This window comes from Vanessa atalanta, chromosome 13 (assembly GCF_905147765.1).
Source record: "Vanessa atalanta chromosome 13, ilVanAtal1.2, whole genome shotgun sequence".
NCBI classification, from domain to species: Eukaryota; Metazoa; Arthropoda; class Insecta; order Lepidoptera; family Nymphalidae; genus Vanessa; species Vanessa atalanta.
Window position 1 is genome coordinate 1,000,503 of NC_061883.1, and position 16,590 is coordinate 1,017,092.

General features: G+C 31.1%; 2 protein-coding genes across 2 annotated transcripts; both read right to left on the reverse strand.

The window, feature by feature from the left end:
• Window positions 1-2,726: 2,726 nt before the first annotated feature.
• On the reverse strand, window positions 2,727-3,848 carry LOC125068317 (lipase 3-like). Its single transcript, XM_047677422.1, has one exon. It carries the CDS (start codon window positions 3,846-3,848, stop codon window positions 2,727-2,729), a length of 1,122 nt encoding a protein of 373 aa, XP_047533378.1.
• Window positions 3,849-6,846: 2,998 nt separating this feature from the next.
• Window positions 6,847-16,559, reverse strand: LOC125068449. Its single transcript, XM_047677568.1, has 5 exons — window positions 16,508-16,559; window positions 9,060-9,150; window positions 8,168-8,289; window positions 7,196-7,377; window positions 6,847-7,066 (listed from the first exon to the last, which is right to left on the reverse strand). Exons 2-5 carry the CDS (start codon window positions 9,144-9,146, stop codon window positions 7,014-7,016), a joined length of 444 nt encoding a protein of 147 aa, XP_047533524.1. The 5' UTR covers window positions 9,147-9,150; window positions 16,508-16,559; the 3' UTR covers window positions 6,847-7,013.
• Between the last annotated feature and the right edge of the window lie 31 nt (window positions 16,560-16,590).

Here is a 16,590-nt window from a genome sequence, read left to right on the forward strand (position 1 = left end):
GTAGAACACGAGTAGATTTCAGTTCATTACGGAGAACTTTTACATAATATTTTATATTTCTTGCATACAATGATTCAATTAATGTCGGATTTTAAGTCTAATCACACGTTTTTAAAGTATTCTAAACATATAAGTCAATGTACCCTGAACTCCTGCCCTAAACGAAAATTGCCTCAGAAAAAATGACTTGTGAGTGTTTGGTGGACTAGCGCCAGTGTCGTTCACTACAGCTTTCTAACATCTGGCCAAGCGATTGTCAGCAACTGCATAAAATGAAGGAAGAACTAGCTGCTAAACAACCGAGATTGGTCAATACTTCACGACAATGTAAGACCACACACTGCACAACAAACAAACACTAAGTTAGATAAACTAATATACAATTGGAATTTCTGTGACATCCACCGTACTCCCCGGACCTTGCTCCAACAGATTACTATTAATTCCGGAATTCGGACAATTTCTTACAAGGAAAAAAATTCAACTCCGATGCGGCAGTCCACACCGCCTTCAAAGACTTTATTGATGCTCACCTCCGTGGTTTTTTTAATAAAGGGATCAATCAATCTAAGATCAATGTACTACCTATGAGATGGCAAAAGTGCATAGAGAACAACGGTGCATACTTACACACATTAATGAAATACATTTTACAAAAAAAATTGACTTTATATTCCTCCCGAACAAAATGCCAATTTCATATGTAAGGAAAGTAATCTAATATTAGGTATTACATTCGATGGGAGTCTTACACTCGAGCAAAATATATTACGTTTATGACAGAAGTATCAAGCAGACAGTTGAGTTTTACTATTGTTTGTGTGTGGTTAAAATTATATTTCCCAAATAATAAATACAAATATCATTAAAACCTTTTACAGTTTCAAGGTCTGTTAATATGGAATTAGCCAGCCTATTGTTTATTGCAAGCTTGTACCTTCGAAGCAAATTTAATAGCGCTGCAAAGTAAATCAATATAAGTTTACGATCCCAACGCTATTCGCAATTGTGTACAAACATAAATAAAGGCTACTTTTAATGTATATTTATGCTTTTAATTAAGAGTTAAAACAAATGTTAGCGAGTAACCCGAGCCCCCGATACGGTGTTGTGTCAATTGATTCTATATCATTAATTATATCACATTATTATATTATGAATATAACAGAAACTATTAAATTTTCTTTATAATATATACAATTATTGTTGTAATTAATTGATCAATAATTTGTTAAACTTTAATGAGAATTATTTTATACGGCATAACATTTAATACTGGCATATAACACTATTTCTTATTTTAAAAAAAGATTGAGATGTCATTAGAAAAAATGGATGTTTGCACGGCATTGTAAAAAATATATAACAAGATTTTATTTTTACACAATACAATTATAGAGAAAGAAATAACATTTTGACATAAATATGTCAATATAAAGACAAGATATGCGAATTTATGATCCGTAATCCCATAATTATGATATGACCATGTATAATTATATAATGATGATAGTTCATGATTATAGAATTATATATGGTGGAAGGGCTTTGTGCAAGGTCTTCTGGGTTAGTAATATTCTACCGCAAAACAGCAATACTTGGGTTTATAATTGTGTTCCGGTTTGAAGGATGAGTGAGCCACTAAAACTACCGACAAAAGATCACATCTCACTTCTTAAGGTTGGTGGCACATTGACGATGTACGGAATCGTTAGAATTTCTAACTGCGCCAATTTATTACATATTAAATGTATATTCTTCTAGAGATTCTCTATCTGATAAGTGCAAAAAAATTATATATAAAAAAAATTACGCAGTTGTAAAATAAGTGTATCTGCGTGGGTGCTAATACTGGGAGGACATTTGGTTATGTAAGTGAGAGGTGTTTTCGAGTGTAGAGTCGTTTTTTTCCAATTTTCGCTTTAGCTGAGTAATTGTTAGATGGTATTGCGTTAAACTTTGCTGTTAATATCTGCTGATACATAATTCGCTTACTTGTAAAATAGCTAATGTAATATGAATTTGCGTAATTAGTTATTTTTTAATTTCTTGTATTGTCAAATTATCTGCAAGTACCTAGTACGAAAACAAAGCAAAGACAAGAAATAATAATGAAATAAAACAACCAAAAGCAACGAAACCTTAAGAACCTTTTAAATTTAACAAGGCTAGTTTAAAACAATTAATATTCAAGGTATAGGTATTCTTACAAAAGATTATTAAAAACGATAAAAAATCAAAAAATGCGACCTCTTTCATAATTTATTAATATTTTATTATCTATGGTATGTATTAAAATTTTAATCATGTTTGCCTTGAAAGTATACATATTTTATATCCAAGGAAATTGTACGATTTCATTAATTTATATATGACATATAACCTATAACGTATATGAAAAAAGAACAACCCTACCTAAATACTATTCATTCATTCAATAATTGAAAAAGCAAAATTAATTACGTATACCTTTTTTTTTAAACGGCACGGTTTCCTATTTGTTATTCAACAAATTGAGTAATTTTTTCACAATAGTCTATACTTTATTAGAAAAAAGGGTATTTGGAGTTGAACGGTACGTTAATTAAAACGAATGGAATAATTTATAATTAAACAACACTAAAAATTGTAAAACTTTATATCATAAAACAGAATCGGAACTTTATTTTAACGGTATTTATAAATCGTCTGATATCATAAATTTAAAATCACAAAAATATCACATCTCACCCGTGCTTTGATAAAATATCAAAAATACTCGGAAAAAGATATATATGCATATTCCTTCCCCATACCGCATCTATGTGATTGAATTTCTTATGATTCACAACATTATATTCGACAACATTCGGTAATTTCTTCCTTAGTAATGTTACGTCTTTTATAGTTGATATTTCATCGTTTAGCCCAGCGAGCAGCGCAACTTTCATAGTAACTTTACTCAATTCATATTCCGGAGAAACAGTCGAGTTATAAATATCCAAATTTCTGAATCCATAGTCGAATTCCGCAAAAGTTCGTCTGGCACCAACCTGTGACAAGTGTACGGCATTCTTCTTAGACGTGCCTGTTGGATAGTGAGCGACTACGGCCGGGTAGAAATCAGCTTCTAGTTCTTCGGAATCACTGCCCGCTATACGGAAAAATATTTCATGCGCACATAAGCTATAACTTTTCTTGTTTCCACAGATATACCTATATACACGGGCGAACACTGTATCCTCGCTAAAAATCTCTTCTTGCCCTATAATTGAAAGGAATCGAGTAATCGCTGGTAATAATTTCAATATTTGAGAAGCAGAATTCTTCAAGTTATTCAGAAAACATATTGGCGACAAGGACACTAATACTCTTATCCTTTCGTTGTATTCTGGTCGCGTTGCTCCAAGGACTAGAAATATTGAATTACCTTGAGAGTGACCTATGGCGCTCAAACTTTTCGCTCCAGTGTTATCGAGCACGAAATCTATTATGGCGGGAAGATCATAATAGCCAAATTCGTGAAAACTGTAATCCCAAAACTCTCTGTCCGTGTTCGGGTCCAAATATTGGTGTCGGCGAGAGTACTTATTACCTCTATTGTTCCCGATCCAAACGTCATACCCTGCATTAGCCAGTGAAATAGCTAACGATGTATTTTTCCTTAAAACGAAAGTATCAGCAGAGTCAATGACACCATGCATCAGTAAAACGGGTCTACTTCTGTCACCGGGTATATGAAACAGTTTTAATATGTATCCGTCTTGCGTGACCACGTCGTACTCCCCGACCGGGTAGCCTGAATCGTTTACGATTTCGATAAAGTCCGTCGGAGTATCTCGATGCGTAAATAAACTAAGTGTGACCATTGATGTTGATAAAAAAAATATAATTAATTTCATTATTATTGTTTACAAAGCACACACTCACACTACGTTAAGCCGGTAATTCGAATGGATACTGGCTTTAACTTCCATGTTACTGCAACCGTTGTTAAACGCAAACCTTGAGTTGAGGTATAAAGTAATTGAAAACAATTTTTAAACGAATTCTTTTTTAAATTCCGATTTTAAACGTATGTAACCTTTTTTGTTCGTAAATAATAAATTATTTAATTTGAATGTATTCGGCGATAGCATTTTTATTGGTAAAGCCATTGTCGTCACAATTAACAATTTTAACGTGATATGTTACCTTGTTAGACATACAAAACAAAACTTTATAAGTCATTAATTCAATCATGTTAATCGACCTTTATTTTTTTTATACCACAAAATAAAACTTTAGACCACGGCATGCGACTAAACATATCACGACGATAGATAATTATAACTTATTCTAATTGACGCCAATTAAATTAGCATTTATATCACAATAATCTACTAAAACGAATATTAAAATAACCACAATAACAAAAAAAAAAAGAAACAGTAGTGTTCTTATTAAAATCCGAATTGTTAAGGAAACTGAAGTGAGTGTCAAAATACCAAAATATTTTTATTAAACCAACATTTCTTTGAAAATATTATAGTATGTAGACTTATTTCACAGATTTATGTAGACTTTTTTGTGAAGTTTTAACAGTTGATTGATAGGTAAATTATTTAAATCTTGAAATAAAACTAGTTTGCAGTGTTCGTGGTCACGTGTCTGCCCGTGACCACGAACACTGCAAAGTGCTCGAAACGTCGGGATGTTAAAATAATTAATATACGCGATTAAATCCGTTAAAAACTAGTTTTATTTCAATGTGTAATAATCGCGAAAATCTAAGACTACATTATATTTAAATCTTATTTTATGGAACAGCAAAAAATAATAAAATAGTTATGATTTTTTATTACTCATGGATACGAAAGCAGAAGGTAGCTATTAATAATAGAAGTTCGTCGTTTTATTATGAGTGATCAGCTAAGTGTAGAACCCTCCATAGCATAGCCGCTCGGAGTCTGAAAATTGGAAATGTATACACTCCCATGCCCCGTTAATCGTATAGCTGTCCTGCGGCAAACAGAATTTATTACAATGTCTTCAAATTGATTGCTGTATGTGGTCTCCATTACCCCTTACAGTAAGAAAGAAATTCGTAGGCGTCGTATTAAATTTTCATAATTGCTTTAACAATCAATTCGCCCAAAAGTTCCTGTCTGCCTGTAAAACTTACTCACTAACTCTTCAAACCGGACTACAACGTAACTTAGTATCGCTGCTCGGCGGTTTATAATATATATGATAAGTCGCTGGCATAAAGACCTACCAATTTTATATGTCTTTTGCAAGGTTTATTTTTAATTATATTATTTTCTTATTTTTAAAAACTCACTTCCGATGTCATATTTTAAAATTTTGATATTTATTTATACGGAGCCGGAAATATAACTATTAACTTTCGACTACTGTTAGTAAGGTTAAATTAAATTTAAAGTGGAACCTAAATTTAAAATCCCCTAGTGAAATATAGATTCTACCAAAAAAATCTGTATGAAAGTCAGTAGTTACCCTTTTCTTTGTCAATTAAATACAATATTATTGTAATTTACTTTCAATGAAAGTAACTACATACTTAAACATGAGATAACTTATTCAATCGTCATAGTTAACACAGAGATTTCAAGGTACTGAAAAAAAAGGCTTGTTTGAAACGGCCTGAATGCGATCGTTTAATTTCTAAGTGGAGCTATGTTTGTTCTATTAAGTTGTTAATTTCATACTAACCTTTATCAAAATATACTTTATTCGAGTAGGCTTTTACAAGCACTTTTGAATCGTCATTTAACAAATTATTTAAAGTAAAGCTACCACCGGTTCGGAATGTAGATTCTACAGAGAAGAACCGGCAAGAAACTCAGTAGTTAATCATAAGTTGTGCTTCCCAAAAACAAATTAAAAGCTACCTGTTAAAATACTATGATTTAAAAAATAAAATAAATTAATAATAGCTATCGGCAAAAACGAGTCCGATAGGTATTCCTTTTTTAACGTGAGTCTCAATTTATGTTAAATTAGTCGTTGAATAAAAAAGTCAAATATCAAGTTAACTATTAACAGTCAATTCGAACTATTAAAAATACTACGTTCGTATTGTTACTAATTAACAATTATTACTCTTTAATTTTTAAAGGTATCAATGGGTCAATAACGTAACTTATTTTATAATTATAATTTTGTACCCCATGATTTATTAAACAATAAATAAAACTAAATGTCTCATGAAACAACACCTTTCATTATTTCGTGTCTCGGCGCACCACTTGACCCTACTTAACACATTGCCGATTACCTAATAAATATTCATTAAACTATCCCCAACATAACGTGCTAGTTTTATTTGCAAAATTTTAATTAAAAATCTTTGTTTTATGTAGAAGTATCTATTACAGTTTTTTATTGATTGTCGAAATTCTACCCACAAAGCCCACTTGAAAAGAACCGAACCGAAGCCGAAAGAAATTCAGCAATCTTAATTTTCAATTATGTTTTAATAAATCTTAAGAGTATAGTAATTCCCTGGAAATAATCCCACAAAATCAAAAGTCAATGTAATTTGTCATGTTCAATGTGTTGATTTAAATTATATTTATTTGGAGTATTTAGAAAGAATAGAAAATTAATAATTATATAATATGTTTTTATTACATTAAACTAAAGAATTTACATATTACTAAAAAACATTTTGATCAAAATTTTTTTTATAATTTTCACCAAATATTTTTCAAATTATTTTGATACGTATTTAAATAAGTACAGAAACAAATACAAATAAAAGTCGCTAAAGAATAGATTATTTATTATATTATTTAATTTAATGAACTTTTTGAACGGTAAACATACCAAAGAATTGTATATATACCTATATCTGTACACAGATTTAAAAAACCAATGTTATGCTAAGAAACGTAAGATTTTACATTAACATTATTTCAGCAAGATAATTAGTTTTACACGTGATGAAACATAATTTTATATTCCGATTTCATTAAACTAGGCAGGTACAGGAATCTACGTGACTTCGCTCGAATATTTGAATCCCAAACTTAAATCGGAGATCGGAATGAGCAAAGCTTGAAGTAACACAGCATTGGAGTGCCTGAAATGAGATGCATTTATAAAGACGATTTGTCCCGTCGAATATTGAAACTTACTAATCCAGAAATATCTAGAAATATCGCCTACCAAATTTTCTCTAGTTAATCTTCAACGAAAACTATCAACCCACCTTTGCCCTTCTTTGAGTTCCATTTTGGTTGAGGTCGGGACTTCGGAGTCTTGTTGCTCTTGCCGGTATTGGTAGACAGAGCGGTAACCCATTTCTTCTCATCTGCTTCTTTTAGATCCGGTAATTCGGACATATTCTGTTCAACGTTTTCCTTAAGAATTGGTTCATCTTCCACGTTGTATCTAAAGAAATATAAATATTTAAATTAAATGTTTTTTTTTTAATATCACGAGCTATCGTTCGACTTTATTGGTGAAAATTTTAACCATAATTCTCCTTATCCTGAATAGACTTGTGCTATTTGGAAAAGAACTGTAAAAGATCCACTGAGCCGGATTGTATTGTTTCTTAATGTAAAAGAAGAAAGAAAGATTTTATTTGTGACAATAGACATAGCACTGATTCGAATAAAATAAGTGTAACAAGAAAATAGAGATGAAATAATTGATTTAACCAATATTCAATAAAAAAAAAACTAAATAAACGTTATATTATTCAGTATCTCGTACTAAAATAACTGAAAATGAAAAATTTTATATAGTATGAGTATGAATGAGTCGATTATCTTGCGTAATTTTGATGTAGCAGAAATTTGAAGAAGATATGAAATAATAATTTTCCGTCCTCAAAATTCAAGAGCCGTAGATCGTCTTTAATTTGTCTCCATAAATAAGTCCGACATGTCCGAAAATGTCATGAGAAATGTCAACTCATAGACAGCATATGTTAAAGCTCATCATGACGATAACGCCCTCTTGACCGATTTCAAGGTAGTAGAAACCGGCTTAACTGATTTGGATTCTTTAGGCTATATGCTATCGAGGAACATCCTACAATGGTGCATACTACTAACGGTATCTACCTAAACCCTAAAAAAAAAACAAATGAATTTATCCTTACTATTAAATAATAACCTGTTTCATAATTCGTTGCTGTTCGTTTTACAAATATAAGCTAAATGTATAATTATACCTGTCTCCATTTCCTTGAAGCAGTTTCAACAGTCGATATAGAAGTAAATTCCTTCTCCAATACATATCAGTTTCGATTTTGTCTTCAACATCTGATGACCAAGGATCCACTTCGATGCCGTCCTGGGTGTTAAAATTACAAACATTTAAAATTAGATGCACAGTCAACTTTTAAACCGTGAATTGTGACTGAGGACCTCTTATGTAAAAATATTATGGCTACCTTTAGAAAGTTATCAGAGACCAGGAACTATCTCATTCTATAAAATATTCTATCAAAGATAGTTCGTACTTCCAGGTTTTCCAATCTGTGAATGTTACTTTTTAATTTTAAACTATTGTTGCGTTCCATTTGTTTTATCTTTTAGAATATATTATGGAGCTATAACTTTGAATCGATACAACAAATTACTACTTGAAAATACAATATACAACACCATCTTATCTCACTTTAGTCTTAAACCACTTTTATATTATTATCTGTTTAGGAAACTAATACAAAAATCAAAAGTGCGCTCGTCTCAATTGAACGGCCATTAATTTTTGTTTTCGAGCTCGGACAGTAAGGTATTAGCGCGATGTGTAACTTGTCAATATAATTTTATTTGGTTTTATTAAATTAGAAGTAGATATTTTTGGTTGGTTAGTAAATTATTTTAAGTAAATTAAATTCTTGTTTTTTTTTTTTTAAATCTGTTTAAGATAACTAGAAATAATACTGCTGGACGCAAAATATATAATCATTATGTTTACGGCTTCAGTAATTTTTGTATTGTATGTACCTTAAAGTATTGCATTTCTATGTGGGACTTATGTGGTTTGACCAACCATGCATGTGAAAGAAGGAACAATATTTTAATTTTACTACTTGTAAATTCAAAATCCTTTCTTACCTCAACTCTTGGAGGAATGTCATTGGACGCAGCAGTTGCAGTAGCCAGGATGAAAAGCAACAACACGCTCATCTTGAAAAAGATCATAGCACTGAAAACAGAAACAATGTACCCATATTTTTCTAATCTATAGTGCCGAAATATTTAACTCTGTATAATATTAAAAAAAAAAAACGTAATAATAATTAATTTAATTTAATCTATATTGATAAACGAGGAGGCGTTTTATTCTTTGTTTAATTATTTATATAAATGGATAAGTATTTATTTTTAATTAATCTGCATCTTTTGGTAGAATATCCGGAAGATGCAGCATGCCTTTGTTGAAGGTTTTAGTGTATAATATATAGCTAACAACGTCTCGTGACAATTTTTCGTGATATAATATAAAAAAGTAATTTAACAGCCTATATATGTATGAATTCCTAAATCCTTAATGTCCTACTGCTGCGGTATCCATGATCCATTCCATTGCGGACTTAGAGATACGCAAGTGAGAGATTTTTATCAAAATCATACAATATCCCTCACTATGTTTTCCTTCCTTGCTTGCCCGGGCTGAAACTCAGAATCTTTGGATAAGATTCACTTGTTCTACCACTAGGCCATTTCGGCTTTAACATAATTAAGACATTATAGCATGTTTCAAAAATGTCAGAGTTACTTCAATTTGACAAATGAACCTAAACCATTTACCTTAATAAACTATCTGTTTTAAAAAAAATCTATCTGCTTAGTAACATTTTAAATTGACTGACAACGCGCTGCATTGACCTGTATTACAAGATAAAATTTTATCTTTGCTTTTAGGGTTCCGTAGCCAAATGGCGAAATACGGAACCCTTATAGATTCGTCATGTCAGTCAGTTTGTCCGTCCGTATCACACCCACTTTATTCCGAAACTGTAAGAACTATACTGTTGAAATTATTGTTAATTATTTTATATTGAGTTTTCTAATATCATTTTTCTCTAAACTGAAAAGTTTCCGCGAGAGACACTTCCAAAGTGGTAAATTGTGACACCCGCCCTGTAACTTCTAAAATAAGAGAATAATGAAACCGAAACAAATGTATGATCTACATTACCATGCAAACTTCCACCGAAAATTGGTTTAAAAGAGAACTAGTAAGTAGTTTTTTTTTAATACGTCATAAATCGTAATCCACAATTTACCTTTCATTCAATCAACTGAAATATAAAAAAAAAATCATAAACAAAAACTTTGTTATTTGCTGCTACGGAACCCATTATTACCCAGTCTTATTGGCGCTGTAAGACAATAAACTAGGACGTTACCTCCCTCATGTCTGCAGGTACACTAGCACACTTACCCTTCTATATTAAGCAACGCTAAGTGTTGTTGTGTTCCGGTTTGAAAGTGAGCGAGCCGTTGTAATTACACACACATTTGATGTTTTGTGCTATTTTAATAGTGTATTGTAATAATATACACCTTTTCGGGACACATCACGATTGCAGACATCATAAGTTAAAATTTTATTTGTTTATTTATCTAAATTTGTTGCGTTTTTTTAATCTTTTTTAATTTTTTAGTTCCTTAAATTAGTTAATGTTTAATTTCCTATGTTTTTTATTTTTTTGTATTTTTATTATTTATGTTTGCAATGTAAGTTTGTCCTGAATAAACATTTTCTTATTCTTATTGGTTGTGTGAATTCTAATTCGATTAATATTCCTTCAATCTTATTGTCTATTACTATTAGCATAACCAGTTATAACAAACTTTAAGTCTATCCTAACTCTTAGCTCATTTTCATAGAGATTGCAGTTTAATAAATGTAAAGCTCATAGTAGTTTATCTCACATTAACATTAAAGATGCCATGACACGCATTCCGCCGTCGCGGCTCAGATGCACTTACTAAACTTATCATAACAATATTAACTGATGTTATAACTCGCCTGGTGAATTTTAGGAAGTAACTTCTTGAAGTAAAACTCACGTCACGGGCAGACCACGAACACTGCAAGTGCTCGAAACGTCGGGATGTTAAAATAATTAATATACGCGATTAAATCCGTTAAAAACTAGTTTTATTTCAATGTGTAATAATCGCGAAAATCTAAGACAACATTAAGTAACTTCTTGTTAAATGTCGTTATGTGTTTAAGTTTTTCCTTAGTCTTAAATAATCATAAGGGTCATTTGCACTATTCATAGCTTTGTCCTTAAACTGTCATCGAAAATTAAATATAAAGAAATAAAAGAATGTATCCCTTTTCTCTTTCCTCCGATTTTATCGATGTATCTTTGTAGAATTTAATATTTTTTAAATCCATCCATTTCAACAGTTATGTCTCGTTGGTCTGGTAGTGCCGAATTTGGACTATCGGCGAGAGTCCTAAATAAAAATGGCTATATCAAAATAGTGTATGACAAGTCAGACATTATTATGAAATTGGATGCATCGTTAGAGCCGAGATGGCCCAGTGGTTAGAACGCGTGCATATTAACCGATGATCTCGGGTTCAAACACAGGCAAGCACCACTGAATTTTCATGTGCAATTTGTGTTTATAATTCATCTCGTGCTCAGTGTCTAATTTCAACGAAATTCTGCCACATGTGTATTCCACCAACCCGCATTGGAGCAGCCTGGTGGAATATGCTCCAAACCTGCTCCTCAAAGGTGGAGGAGGCCTTAGCCCAGCAGTGGGAAATTTTCAGGCTGCTAATGTAATGTAATGCATGCATCGTTGCATCGTTGCATCGTTTTCTATAATAATATGTAGAAAATACAAATATACTCGAATTTTGGTTTATTAATGTCTGGTTAAATAAATAATCGGGATGAGCTATTTAGATAAAATCGTATATTAAACATGATTAAAAATTTAAAATCTATGTTTTATAATCAAGTCACAAATAAAAGTGTTTATATAATTTAGTATATTATAATAATAATAATAAACTTAGAAATATTTAAAGAAATTCAAGTACAAAAGTCAAGATCCGTTTATGAAAACACAACATCGTTTCATTAGAATCTTTTGTTGTGACGAAAACGCCTACACTTTTGTTATAGCAACACACGTCACATCATTATATCAATAGTAAGAATCCTAAGGCGCTAAAATTCTCTAACAAGTACGAAGTAGCAACGGTCAAATATAGTTTGACAGCAAAAGGTCAGAGAAACATCAATCATAACAACCCAAATATCTAATACATCATAATATGTATATATATATATATATATATATATATATATTGCTTATATAAGCTTACAATACGTTTTATACACCAAAGAGGTCCTATACCCTAAAACTTTTAAGCCGGATTTTTGAGGTCAATGACTTCCCAATGAATGCTTACATTTGTTAGACTTATTATTAGGTTTTTTTCTGTTCAGTTATGATTATATAATACATTATACATACATATCTTAGTATTAAAGAGTAATTTCTTATTATGTATATAATGTTTTTCAAAAATGTTTACTTTTTATATATAAATAGTCGAAACCCTATATAATATATAGTACAATATGCTATATTGTACCGTAACCAAACGTGTGCGCGATTCAGGAAAACATTTTTCTATAAAAAAATTTAATACAGAAAACTAAAATATTTATTATAATAGATGTGACGTATATTTATAGACGTTACTCAAATAAATACAATCTTAATTGTACATCGATTAAAAAGATAAGAAGAATACTTTCTTCTTTCACTTTACACAGCTTACTAGCTGCATAAAGTGTTCTTATACCAGATTAAATCTTATGTTACAACTGATTATATATATCTAAGTAAATATAAACTATAGATCCTTTAAGTTTTACTAAATTAAAATTTATCACATCGAGGCCTAAACGCTCACTAAGAAATTATTTTGGAAATATCATCTTCAAGGGGTGCTGTAACTTTGTATGAAATTACCCAAGTCGGGACGGACAACAAGTTGTAAGTGTGTATTAGGCTTAATAATTTTAAACGAATTCCTATGAAAGGTCGAATCAATCAATGTTATTACTAAATGATCGACTCAAGGACACGCTAACGGTATGGTCCGGGGTTATATAAACATAAATGGTTATTTTCGTGACCGTTATTTTAATATAATGTAGATTATAATGGTCTTATGACGTTGTTCACGGCGGTAAATGTCAACAAAGACTAGACTACGCAAGATATATATAAGTGTATAGCCTATTCCAATAGAAGTAGGAACAACGATAAACAAACCTTAGATTTACATATTTCATGCGATAACTCAGCTATATTATGGACTACTAAGACACTACTCATATCAACTTTAATTTAACTTCCAAAATTTCGATAACAGTTTCGTCGACGTTCAAAACGCATTTTATTCGTAAATCGCGTCAATTTACAGTCAAATGTTGCTTATTTGGCTTTTCTCCTCTTATGGTTGGATAGAGATAGAGTATACGCAATTATCTTTAATACTATGAAATAGTAAGAAATCTAATATTCGTCCAAATTTTGGCCAAACGACTGTCATTTTTTAAAAAAAGAATTGCAGTTTCCTCAGCTCATGCGATTCAGCATGCATTTCTATTTCTCAACAATTTCCATTATCCTGGGAATGTGTTATCTACCAATCACGTTCTTGTTTTACAATAGTTCCATCAATAGAATGTGTCTTGTCTGTGTTCCATTCAATAGCACATTCCAGACTCTATTTCGGACTGCAACTGAGAATTACTTGAAACCAACGCCTTTGATACTCTATATTGCGAATAGCAATCGATCAATTGGAATATTTACAACATGTCTGATTTAATTTATTAAAATTTTAGACTGAATAATAGAATAATTTAAGTGTTAAGCTTATTTAAATCAGAACGGGCCAGCGTTATGAAACGTATTAATTGTATAATTTTCATACATTTAGAAATAAATAATCTAAGAAAATATCGTTCGGAAACCTATATATATATATATATAATATTTATTTTAATGTGATATTTTATTGTTTTTTATGTAATAATTTTATAAGTAGAATTAAAACGATTTCAATAGTTGGAACATTTTACGTTGTTAATTTTCAACATCTCGTTTTGACTAAACTAATTTGTATTTTAAAATATATCAAAATCGGATGTTGCTAAAGTGGGAGGAGACGCGTGTAAACTTTAAATACTAGGAGTATGAATTGATAGTGTTACTTTAATTATCAGAATGGAAGGATCGAGTAAAGAACTATTTTTGTATCAGTTTTGATCGTGACACTTCAGGATAAATAAATTATTGATTGTGAGGAAGGTTTTTGTTTTTTTCCAACAATATGTTGGATGAAAATCTGCTACATGTTTATTCAGCAACCCCTATTAAAACCGCAAAGGCTCAGCTTTAGGTCATTGTAGTAAATGTAGTAACAGACTAGATTGTCTTTTGTAACATACAGCTTTCCTCATGATTTCCTTCACCGAGCGCGAGATGAATTACAAACGAATTAAGCACATCAATTCAATAGTGATTGTGGGTTTGAACTCAAGAACATCGTTTAATTTTCCTGTCTAGTAACTACTGGGCTATCACGACTTGGGACATCAATGTGTTTATTCACTTAAGTTAGCTTGTTTGGTTTTAGAATATTACTTAATATGAAATATAAATCTCGATTATTTCAACTTCCAATAATTGAACTTGGAGATAATCCCTCCGTCCAATCAAGCAACGAATTAGTATTAAGCTGTAAGCGTTGAGCTGTATCGAATCAATTTCATCCAACTACAAAGGATATTTTCACTGATTGTGGCTTTAGATAGTATTGTAGTATCGCTAATATTCTCTAGTGTTTGACTGTTTTGTATACACATATATACAAAGAGCCGAGATGGCCCAGAGGTTAGAACGCGTACATCTTAACCGATGATTTCAATTCCAGGCACCACAGAATTTTCATGTCTTTAATTTGTGTTTATAAATCATCTCGTGCTCGGCGGTGAATGAAATCATCGTGAGGAAACCTACGTCTAATTTCCACGTAATTCTGGCATATTGTATTCCACCAACCCGCATTGGAGGAGCATGGTGCAATATGCATCAAAACTTCTTCTCAAAGGAAGAGAAGGCCTTAGCCCAGCAGTGGGAAATTTACAGACTATTAATGTAATGTAATATACACATATATAGCAAATACTAAAATAATAATTCATAAATTGCGTGTTGAATTAGCCTACAAATGTGTGCCTCCAATGTTAAGCTTGTTATAACTTGAATTTCATCATAGAATATATCACATATTGACTTCCTTGTAAAATGAAATAAATCATATACTTCCTTGTCTATAAAAGAATAGATCAACATATATATTTAGATACTTATTATTTATTTATACAACATATAACATAAAAAAAAGACAATATACTAAAGGTAAATTAATAAGATCTCTTTGCTATTACACAAAAAGCTTTATATCTTATAAAAGTAATTCGTGGTTAATCTTTTATAAATTAAAATCCCTTGGCCGACTACTCTCCTTTAGAGAGCCTTCAGTGAGATACATTCGCCTTCATCTCTATATACGGAGAGTGTAATATCGATCCCATAATCCTAATCTTTGTACACAGACCATTTCTGTACATCCTTTAAGTATTATTTCGCAGATAAAGTATTAATTTAGGAGAACACTAAGTAATGACTGAGTATTAGAAATATATTATTTATGTAATCATTTAATCATTCCTGTGCTCTTAAGTTTTAATGCAATAAAAAAATATTACCCGCTATATATTTAAATGTCCTCCTTGACCTGTGGCTAGTGTGGCTGTGGCTGTGGCTAGAGTGGCTAGCATAAAAATGCTGGTCCTGTCGGTCTCGATTTCAATGGTAGGTCTTATTAGTTTTTATTATGATGGGATCCTGGAAGTCTTTTTTAGAGTCGTTTACATGGAGAGAAATGAAAAACTAGGGGGACCTCCGGCTATCTTTTCGTCTTGAGAGATTTCGGAAGTGAATAGTGTATAATATATCCTCCCTAATTTACTAGCGAATTTTGCAAATTCTTTTTTATTAAATGATTGAGCAACTTAACAATGCATTTTTTAATTACATTAGCTAAATGATAATTAAATAGTAGCTGTTTTTTAGCCTCACGTACTCGTAAATGTACTGAACGACAAAATTTGCAGAGAGCTTTACGTTTTGTTTCGTACACTTGTAATAAAACTATTAAGAAAAGTTTTGATATTTTGGGCACAAATAATGTCCATTCTATAAACAATTAAGATTTTTGATTTTGATTTGATTGTTGTCATTGAAATTTTTTTCCGCAAGAAAGTAAGAAGAGTAAATGATTAATAATTAACATGAATTTAAAGTAAAAACGAGACAAACGTGTATATTTGAACATAGAAAAATATATTTTTTTATTTTATTATAATTAATATTTTCTTTCTCATGGTAAGAATCAAACAAACTTTGAATTTTTTAACGGAACAATCGTCACTTACCTGAAACAAATATTCGTAGCAACACCGTAATTCGTAGTACGTCTACACTTCGCTACGCCAGTCTACGACTGCCTCGCGTAGCG

Excerpts from the sequence above, each read along its gene's own strand:
- LOC125068317 (XM_047677422.1), bottom strand. The coding sequence starts at position 3,848 with ATGGTCACACTTAGTTTATTTACGCATCGAGATACTCCGACGGACTTT.
- LOC125068449 (XM_047677568.1), bottom strand. The coding sequence starts at position 9,146 with ATGATCTTTTTCAAGATGAGCGTGTTGTTGCTTTTCATCCTGGCTACT. Across the intron at positions 8,290-9,059 it reads ACATTCCTCCAAGAGTTGAG|GACGGCATCGAAGTGGATCC; the intron begins GTAAGAAAGGAT and ends TTTAACACCCAG. Across the intron at positions 7,378-8,167 it reads CTTCAAGGAAATGGAGACAG|ATACAACGTGGAAGATGAAC; the intron begins GTATAATTATAC and ends ATATTTCTTTAG.